We start from the raw sequence: 10,813 nt of genomic DNA, 5'->3' as shown, positions 1-10,813 counted from the left end.
TAATTTTATTTATGTAAAGGTACAAAATTAACAAATTGATAACTTCATATGTACCAACAAGTTTCTTACGAACCTATAAAAGCAGTGGCGTAGCAACTACTTATACGAGTACCAATAGGTCGGCGAACGTTCTTGTCTTTGAAGATTTTTTTTTTTCTTTTCTCGTCTAAGGTAAGGGGATGTCCGGAGAAAAAAAATGGTTACCTTTACATTCGTCTCATCAAACGTTTTGATCAAAATTATTAATAGAAAGCCTTAATTATTAATAGCAACCCAATTAAAAGTCGTGGAAAAGAATCAATCGATGCTGAATTCCGTTCATTCATTGTCCTTTAAGGGTTGAAAATATAACGTGAATTTCCCATATGTGTCATAGGTACCTGCATTCTGTATATTCGATTCAAAAAACCTTTAAAACTTCTGTGCGGCGTTACTTTTTTGAACAAAAAGTTCGGATCGAGTGACCGTACAGTTTTTGAAGCCCTGTATTCTGGTTCTCTCGTACTAAAAACGATTCGGTTTATTCAACCGGTACCTATGCCATATATTTTATCCACGAAAAGGACTTTGCTTTTAGGCCCGTATTACAAAGGAAAGCAATCAATTTATAATAGTACATAATAAGTAATTAAGTAACAGCGTAGTGGTAATTACATAATTATCATTTTACTAAACATCGTTTACCTAAACTATTGAAATGGAAAGAAGTGAATAATTGAATTAAGTGACGTGAGTGTGATGTGATTTATCGTAACGTGACGTGATGACATGGGATAGAAAGGAACTGGACGAGATGGGAGAAACGGAACGAGATGTGATAAAACGGAACTGGATGGGTTACAATTGGGTTAATAATAAAAAATAATTCTGTAACCATAATATATTTCTCCTAGATGAGCTAAATGCTTATGTTACCGGTAATTTCAGTGTATGCAGATAAAAAAGAGAATTAAAAATTTTTACGTCCAAAGGCAATAATGATATGACTAGCAAATTTATAACGACCCCAAATAAAGTAGGCTCAGATCAAAAGAATGATAAGTTAGGGAAATGGGCGTCCAATGACTACTAATAAAAATATAAATAGAATTTCCAAATACGGCACTTTATCAACTCTCTATTGCAAACTACTTTAGATAACAATTCTTTCTTTTATTGATAATGGGGTATTTATAAAGGATATTTCATTATCTCAATTATCATTTGAATAGAGAGTTTGTGTGTAATTGTGCGTCGAGGCTAAAATTTATCGTAAAATGATTTTGAGTTTATTTTTGTTCGCATTTAGTTTGTCATATGTGAGTTCTCATAATATTGCGCCGCCAGAAGAAAGTAAGTGTCGATTTACTTATGTTATTTATTTATTACTTGTACTTTATTCTTTGTATATAAATTTCTCGTGTCACAATGTTAGTTACCGTACTCCACCGTTTCGGTGGAGTACGGTAACTAACTTTACCGATTTTCACCAAATTTTATATGCATATTCAGTAGGTCTGTAGAATCGGCTACTATCTATTTTTCATACCCCAAGTGATAAGGGTTGTTCACCCTTAACATTTTTTTATTTATTTGACAACACAACTTTTGTCGGGTCAGCTTGTTCTTTGTATAAAATATGATAAAAAACGAATTTAAAAGCATACTACCTAAATAACTAAGCATACCTGTAAATGGAATTATGTGTACTAAGCTGTACTACTTAAGAAAATAACATTGTCAGTCTTGTATAACATACAGTTCTGTTGGTAGCCCTTAATGAAAAAATAAATATGTTTTTGAAACGATTTAATTTTTGGTCAAGTTGAACTAATGTAGTAATTGTTTTTTTTTTCACTTTTAAATTAACAACCCCCTATAATGCTATGGAATCCAACAAATTCTAATGTTATTGTGTACTTTGTTTTAATTTTATAAGTTACATCTACATTGTTTACTAGAGAAATGTTTCCTTTTATAGGAAAAGTAAAATTAACCTTCAAATTAAAGTTTTAACATTAAGAAAATTACTAAGGTTTTAGCAGTGTTTACTATTTCTTATTGTAAAGACAATTCAATAAAGATAGTGTTATATTTTGATATTTTTTTGAAAATTTACCAAATATCACTAAAAACTTCTTTTCAAATCAAATATATTTATTCCAGAAATTGTCTTCTGTTACTATGGAACTTGGGCGACGTATAGACAGGGTTTGGGAAAGTTCGACGTTGACCACATTGACAGCAACCTCTGCACTCATTTGGTGTACACCTTCGTAGGAATAGATAACAGAGGGACTGTTATTTCCCTAGACCCTTGGCTCGACCTGCCTGATAATTGGGGAAGAAGTAAGTTTTTATTTTATATGTGATCAGTTTGGTATATAACATAATCTATACTTGTCATTGATCTCAGGTGCTCCTAAATAATTTCAAATAGCCTAGTCCGGATAAGGCTACTTGACAAGCAGAATGTCTACACATGTCTGCACCTATTATGACAAAAAAATAAATATTTAAAATATCCCATTATGCGGTTAAATGAAGTATCAAAAGAACAAACTCCTTTGGTATCTTAACTACTTGTATAGATTTTAACATACAAGTTTTGTTTACACCTAGTAAATCTAGTTATGCGAAGAACGACCTAGAATTTCCTAGAAATAAAAAAGTGATTAATTGAGTACATAAATGAATTTAATCATCTTTATAAATATTTCAGATAATTTCGGTAAATTTAATGCACTCAAGCAACAAAATCCTAAATTGAAAACGATTTTGGCTGTCGGAGGATGGAACGAAGGATCAGCCAAATATTCAATCGTAAGTATTGTCTTTTAATCATCAACTTATTTATATATTGTTAATTATAAATATTACTTTTATTCTTATAAGTCATAAAAAAGATATAAACTAATAATATATAGTTTTGACTAAAGATAATGTCATTTTCTCAAAGAATTATATTACTTAACAGATTTAAGCATTAACTTTCTGTTAGAAGACAGATCATATTTAACAGTTGCTCGAGAGAGAACATAAGTTTCCTTCAGTTCCTGAACAAAGTCCTATTTAAAAATATAAAATTCATTTACAGATGGCAGCAAGTCCCCAGCTTCGCAAAAACTTTGTCGACAGTGCTTTGGATATGGTCATCACCCATGGATTCGATGGTTTTGACGTAGACTGGGAGTACCCTAACCGAAGAGACACAGTTCATGGGAAAGCCGATGTGGACAACTTCACTCAACTCCTCAAAGAGTTGAAGGAAGCCTTTGAACCTCATGGTCTACTGGTAACGGCTGCGGTAGGAGCAGTTGAGGATATGGCATCTCAATCATATGACATTCCCGGTATATCTAAGTAAGTTAAGTTTAGTTCTAAATTAGCAGAAATGACATAATCTTATGTCATTCATAATATAAAAGTCTCGTATCACAATGTTAATTACCGTACTCCTCCGAAACGGCTTTACCGATTTTCACCAAATTTTATATGCATTTAATATGCATGCAATGATAAGGGTTTTTTACCCTTAATTTATTTTTATTTTTAAGGCGACACAACGTTTGCCGGGTCAGCTAGTATACTATAGATCAGTACCTATCTAATAATGAAATAGAATATATTACTATATTACTTAGATGTAAGAATTTTAGGTCAGTGGTTTGTCCGAGAAGTATTTTTAAAAATGAAAAAAATCTCTGAGTAAAACATGTTTGCTTGGGGAGTTGTCAGCCTGTTGTACCAACACAAGACTCGCTTCCAAAGGTCTATAAGGTCCCTTGACCTTATGGACCTTTGGACATAAACAAAATATTATTTTTAAATCGTCCCGTGAAGAAATCTCCGTAATAACAATGGAACAGAAAAGTAGTTTTTTCTGTTCCGTAGTAATAACACGAATAACTGTATGTTATTAAGCGTTATGACAGTAACGTAATTATTTAATTATAAATTGTGAATGTATTCCTTATTTCGTTATAATATTTCGGCCAGGCCGAAATACTGAACAATACATGCCTACGGCCTTTTCTTAAAAGAACTTAGTTAATTAGATGTTAGGAAAACGCATTAAAATAATACTCGTATTATCAAAATTATTTTGTTAATGTATCTTCGCTTCCTTTAGGTATCCATTTTACCCGTAATTCAATTATTAAAATTCTAGCTAATTTATAATCTTATTATTCATTACTGGCTTTACAAGGAACTGGCGATGTTATACCCCAGTGGTTATTTGATAATTGTATTTCACGTACAATATTAGGTATACAATATTTGAAAATTCTGTCTTTTTGAAGTGTCGCTTTATTACGGTTGAAGAAGTAGAGCCCTGTGACGGAAGGACATTCTAGTTCTAGCAGAGGATAGTCTTTTTGATTCTCTTACTTCTACTTCTTCTAATGAAATCCTGGAGATGAAAAATTGTATCTTACAAAGTTTTGAAGGTGGTAGAACCCTTTGTAGTTCGACTCCGGCGGCACTACCGCCACACCTATTTCTACCTAATAACAGCAGTGTTAGGCGCTGCTGTGTTCCGTTTTGAAGAGTGTGGTAAGGGAGACAGACTTTTCCGAGGCGTTCCAGCTTAGTCCTCAAGGGTAGCGGCGCATCTGTGGCCAAGCTCAGGTAGTAATATCTAATCCTATCTGGGGTTGATTACAGATGTCCATGGGCGGCAGTAGCCACTTACCATCAGGTGGACTTCATGTTCGTCTGCTACTCCTATGTTATAAAAAAAAAAATTACAACAATACTTTTTGTACATAAATATTTTTGTTTGTAAATAAATTCCTAAAATATTTACTAATACTGATTCTTTTTAGATATCTCGACTTCATCAACATTATGACGTACGACATGTATGGATCCTGGGATCCAGTAACGGGGCACAATGCTCCTTTACATAAGGGCGAGGGAGATGAGCACGCACCTGCCGAAAGCCTCTACACCGTCGACTATGCACTGAAGTACTGGTTAGATGAAGGTAGGTACTGATTATTTCAGTTCTATTACTATAAACCTCGTGTCGGGATGAAACAACATGACGGTGGAAATTCTCTTTGGTTCTACTCCGAAGGTACTGACACATCTTTTCTGCCTTTTTGATTGGTTTATGCGTAACGTACCAACTAATATAAACCATCTGATATGAAGCTGTTTCTACCAATAGACGTCTTTATGTCTCAAAAATGAAAGGAAATGTGAGATAGTTTTGTGCAATAAGTTGTGACCATCTAAGATTTTTTTTCAGTTTTTCCATATGCAAATGGAAATATGTATTTTTTTTTATAATATAAGAGTAGCAGACGAGCATGCAGTCCACCTGATGGTAAGTGGCTACTGCCGCCCATGGACATCTGTAATCAATCCCAGATACGATTAGATATTACTACCTGAGCTTGGCCACAGATGCGCCGCTACCCTTGAGGACTAAGCTGGAACGCCTCGGAAAAGTCTGTCTCCCTTACCACACTCTTTAAAACGGATTCCCTATTTATATTTATTACTAAATTCAAATATTATTGAAATAAATTCATAGATTTATATAATCATATCAACTTTCACAATAGGTGTAGTGCACAAAGGAATAGACTAGAATCAAACTGACGAAATATTGAACATCAAAACTGAAATCACTGAAATAAGGCCAACTGCAACACAAGAATATTATGTTTTGATGTTAAGAGGATTAGTTACTGAAATCCTATTAGGCAGGTACTATTCTCGTTGCAGAAATAACAAATGCTATGAACGTATATGAACATGAAGTAAATATTTGCGGAAAAGTTGCTATTAATTTGGTACAAAGTTTCTTGAATAGCCCCGACAAGGAGAATTCATTCACAAATACATTATCAAGCATAGTGTATTTCAATTGAAACACAAATTGAGTTTGTATATAAGAATCCGCGTATCTCTTTGCTCGTAACACTATTGTTAACAATACATTCTGTTTGTACGGATTAATCTTAGGAATAGTTAAATTTATATTGACACTATTTACCGCAGCATAGAGACTACCTTTTGTCCTCGACGTCTAGTTTTTCTTAAAACTTGAAACACTTTGCCTTGAGATGCAAATATAAAGGAGAATGCCCATTCTTGGTACTGATTTTTCTCATGCGTCAAAATGAAAGTAATATTAAAATTATTTTTTGATTTTTTTTTACATAATTTGTCGATCAGAATAGTTTCTTTGAACAGGAGATTCCATTTAAGATAAAATAAGACGAAGTGTTGATTGTTGTTCTTAAAAATTAAAATGGCGGTATTTTATACTCGGAATTCATTATTTTAGGTTTTTAGGATTATTTTAGGCTTTTTTATCTACTACCTTTAAAAATAAATGGAATATGTTAGTCGAACTGCATTATAGGTACCTACTATCAGTTAGAATCAATCTATCGTCGGATATTTTCGATTTTGAGGTTATGTAACATTTCGGTAAATAACTTCAGAACACGGGTGCTGATCTAAAAAATAATTATTGGTGATAGTATTTGGTTAATTATACATCGTCCACAACAAGTTTCAATTTGATGCAACTCTGGACAGCGGTCCATACTTTCATGGGCATTGTCCTTTACATAATGTTTTCTCTTTTTGATCTTCTTAAATTAAATTTCCAGGTTGTCCTCCAGAGAAGTTAGTACTTGGAGTCCCGTTATATGGGCGTTCGTTTACCCTCAGGAACGCTAATGTTAACGGAGTACGAGCTCCCGCAGGTGGTGAGGGTATTGCTGGACCATACACTGCCACTAGAGGGTTTATTGGATACAATGAGGTAATACTTACAAATTAATCAAAGGCATTTTTTTAGAAGTTTCTCAATAAAACTCTTAACTAACGAATGCACAGCTTAAACTAATCTCTAGAATTTTCTACAGGACTTCTTATATTATAATATACTTATCTAGATGCGGTCTAAGAAATATTATATTACAAATTACTCGCTAAGAAAACTAAATAAATGATGAAAAACTTGTTGATATTAAATGACAAATTATATTCTAAACTGCAACCTTACATTTTTTGTCCATCTTCATTCTGTTACGAAGAAATAACTTAAAACACCTGAAAATAATTACCGCCACAATAAACTAAGAACGCGAAAAGAAAAACCACAAATCCAATCCTTTTCTCCGCGTAAAATCCTGTTAGGGGAACTGCGAAACATTCAACGGGAAGAACATTTGGAAGCGTCAAGTTCTTTTACCTCACAAACGGAAACTTTTATACCACGACTCCGAGTTAAATTTGAGTTAATCTTTACGGAAAGAGCTGACACCAAAAGTTAGCGGAGACTAGAAACTTTGCCGTCAGAATAACAGATTTACGAGAAGACGAGCTGAGTTCTGCCGCAAGTCAACTCGCTGAACGTGACTAGAGACTGGCTTAACTACAGGCTAAGATAAATAACTTCATGCTGCTGGAGATTATGTACTCGTACTATCTTAGGAACTGTGCACTTACTCAAAAAAGTTATTAAAGTTGAACCACTCCTCAAGTTTCATACTAAACAAAACATATTAATATCGAAGTCAGTCGTGTTCATCAATTTCACAAATAAGTAGATGAAATAATGAGAGAAACGAATTATATTTGCTTATCTAAGAATCTGTGTTGTTATGAACTGAATCCACGATTCTATGTTATATTTATTGTGTCATACTTGTTGATCTTCTACAAGTAGATACACCTATAGCTTGTCCCTGTAGTTCCGGGACTAGAATAGGCCTACGGTATCCCCTGCCTGTCGTAAGAGGCGACTAAAAGGGGGCTTCCGGGGTTGCGGGCGGCAAGAGTGGGAGCTCGAACCGCCCGGCCAGCGGCCCCGGGAAGGACGACGGTATGTGTGGTCGCATACCGTTGTATACACCAGATGGTGTGGCGAGCGCCAAGCTCACCTGGGCGGAGCCCGACGGGGCAACGCGCTAAGAGGACTCCGGTTGCGTTCCTTTGGAGATCCCGGAGCCCTCAACGCAGCGCAGAGGACGGCCACCGGGGGGGTTTTAGTGCGGTAAAAATCCCACATAACTCGGCGTCGCTCCCACGTTGTCGGGTACCTTTTGAAGGATTGCCCCTCGACAAAAAAAAAAAAAAAAAAGATACACCTATAGCTAACTCATGTATAACGACTTAGTATATTGACTATATTTCTGGTTATTTCTAGTTCTGCTACAAGTTGCTGACAGAAAAATGGGACGTCAGGTTCGATCACCTCGCAAGAGTACCTTACGCTGTCCAAGGAACTAACTGGGTTTCCTATGACAACCCCAAATCGGTTGTAGAAAAGTTGGAGTATGCCTCCAAATATAACTTAGCTGGAGTGATGGTTTGGAGTATTGAAACTGACGACTTCCATGGCATCTGTGATGGAGAAAGCTTCCCGTTACTGAAAGCATTGAACAGAGCCATTGGTAACTCAATTCCCCCAAGTGACACTACATCAAGCACTGCAGCTCCCACCTCGAGTAGTTCCACTACCATCGCTAGCAGCTCCACTACTGAAGCTGGCAGTTCCACTACCGCCGCTGACAGTTCCACTACCCCCGCTGGCAGTTCAACTACAAGCATCATCAGTCCATCTCCCGCTGGTAAGTGGTTTTTGATTCTATTCACAGATATTCTTAGTCTTAACAACACAACGAGCAACGAATTGAAATTATGACACGATTTAGAAAAGAAGGAAATTGGTGGAAGAAGTCATAGAGATAATCAATATCTTTTTGCTACCAAGACAAGAGGTTCTTATTTTTTTCTATCCACACGTCGCTTATATGCTTTGGACCCTTAACAAAGCTATGGCTAGGTCCATGCACATGTTTAGTTGTTACTGCTATCCATGGATATAACTGCCCTTAAAATGGACACTGGGCAGCCCTATTTGTTATATTTGTCACAAACACTAACATTAGTATTGGTTAAATGTTCATGATGTCAGTCTTATATGTGTTTAATGACCATATACATGTGACGAAATATGGCAAAAGCGATAGAAACATACATTTTTAATATATTTCTTTTTAAAACTACTGAATGTCCGGTGATGGTCATAAAATCTCAATTCTAATACTAACTAATATTATTAATGCGAAAATGAGTTTGTTTGTCTGTTTGTTACTCTAACGCCTTAACTACTAACTTAAATCGATTGTTATGAAATTTTGTACACGCGTTGTTCGAGGTCCAGAAAACCACATAGGGTAACTTGTATCCCAAAAAAAGTTACCCTATGAAGTTTTCTGGACCCCTTTTGGTATTCTGGTTCCCGAAATATAGCTAATAACAACTACCTACTGTCATCGATCTTTGATCGCGAGCGAAGCCGCGGGTAAATGCTAGTTTCTTAATGTGTTTTTTGTCCTGGTGTTGTACTTATGTTATATGTGAATAACGGAATTTCAGATCCATCGTTGTTTTTAAAAATGGTTACGTTAGCGCTGCTGACGTCACTATTATCGTGGTGATCACTCATTGTGCGAAGGCAAGCAAGTAAGGGAGGTAACACACGATTGAGCTAATAGAGCGATAGGTCGAGCCGGTGTTGTGCTGATTTCCTTGTGAGATACTCAGTGACGATGACGTTACCCGATTGCCGGTAGCTGATGACAGGCGGTGATGTTCTGCAGAAGTGGTCAGCAAAGGCTGATGATCGGCGGCAACAATCGGTGGTCTACGGCATGAGCTGTCACTTGTATATTAGCTCATAAGGTTTTCAAGTTATTTACACGACAATAACTATTATCAACTTGTCCATTAGGTATACTAACATTACCATATTAACTCAAACATTATATGTTTCATAACTAATAACTAATAACTAATAGTCAAATTGGTAATTTGTCACTTTTAAAGCACACTACTTATTCTTGCCGATATCACTACATATTAAGATGGTAATTATAAATTGTATTAAAGGTAATTTATGAAGGTGGTAGTAACCTCTGGGTTTGATTCTGGTGGCACCAATGGCATACCTATTTCTACATAATAACAGCAGTATTAAGAGTTGATATGAAGGATGTGGTAATGGAGACATACTTATCCGAGACATTCCAACACAATCCGCAGGGATAGTAACGCACCAACTTCAAAGAGGAATCTTGTTTTATCTGGGGTTGATTAGATTCTGCAGATCACCAATAGCCTTACCACCAGGTGGACTGCACGCTCAATCACTACTTCAATAATATAAAAATCCCTTATTTCTACAGATACCTCGACGACACCCAAAGATATTCGCCCAATTTCATTCGTGTGCACAGAAGCAGGGTACCATGCGAACCCAGAAGACTGTTCCTCTTACTATATATGCGTCAACATCGGCCATGGGCATTTTAAACAGCATCTTATGTATTGTCTTAGCGGCCTGTACTGGGACCAAAATATACATGCTTGTAACTTCCCCTTCTTGGTTGAATGTAACGCATGACAGATGAATCGGCAATTATACTGATACTCTCAAAATAAAATTATATGTATGTATTTATTAAGCTCTGAATATGTGGGTTTTATTTATTCCCCAAATATCTTTAGAACTAATTTGAAACAAGTCATATTCTTTTGCTTTGTAATCACAAATGGAGTATAATGTAACTGATAATATTTTTCCGTGGTCACTGTAGAACACGATAATTTATATTACTATCGTAATATAGTGTCTAAGACAATACTCAGTCGGATGTCTCACATATAAGTATGATGTAGCATATAATTATTGTATTGAGGAATATTAGGAATAATAGGAATCCATTCCCGTGTCAACTAGAGCTCTTCTACATCAGGTCATCAAGCGAATTGACTTGTACAATGAAGGCGTCTACGA

The 10,813-nt window shown here is 35.6% G+C and overlaps 1 protein-coding gene across 1 annotated transcript; it reads left to right on the top strand.

Moving 5' to 3' along the window:
* Positions 1 to 1,214: 1,214 nt before the first annotated feature.
* Positions 1,215 to 10,331, top strand: LOC140755086 (chitinase-3-like protein 1). Its single transcript, XM_073090283.1, has 9 exons — positions 1,215 to 1,332; positions 2,146 to 2,328; positions 2,702 to 2,802; positions 3,077 to 3,342; positions 4,809 to 4,969; positions 6,615 to 6,769; positions 8,159 to 8,582; positions 9,394 to 9,480; positions 10,203 to 10,331. The coding sequence occupies exons 1-8, from the start codon at positions 1,257 to 1,259 to the stop codon at positions 9,453 to 9,455; spliced, it is 1,428 nt and encodes a 475-aa protein (XP_072946384.1). The 5' UTR covers positions 1,215 to 1,256; the 3' UTR covers positions 9,456 to 9,480; positions 10,203 to 10,331.
* Positions 10,332 to 10,813: the final 482 nt, after the last annotated feature.

This window comes from Epargyreus clarus, unplaced genomic scaffold (genome assembly GCF_041222505.1).
Source record: "Epargyreus clarus isolate Ecla_fem2 unplaced genomic scaffold, WU_Ecla_fem_2.2 ptg000032l, whole genome shotgun sequence".
Taxonomy (NCBI): Eukaryota; Metazoa; Arthropoda; class Insecta; order Lepidoptera; family Hesperiidae; genus Epargyreus; species Epargyreus clarus.
This window is presented reverse-complemented; position numbering and strand designations above follow the sequence as displayed.

What these genes read in the sequence shown, in the direction of transcription:
- LOC140755086 (XM_073090283.1), top strand. Translation starts at nt 1,257, where the DNA reads ATGATTTTGAGTTTATTTTTGTTCGCATTTAGTTTGTCATATGTGAGT. An exon ending in TATTGCGCCGCCAGAAGAAA is followed by an intron (nt 1,333 to 2,145) that starts GTAAGTGTCGAT and finishes TATTTATTCCAG; the next exon opens with AAATTGTCTTCTGTTACTAT. An exon ending in GGTTTATTGGATACAATGAG is followed by an intron (nt 6,770 to 8,158) that starts GTAATACTTACA and finishes GGTTATTTCTAG; the next exon opens with TTCTGCTACAAGTTGCTGAC.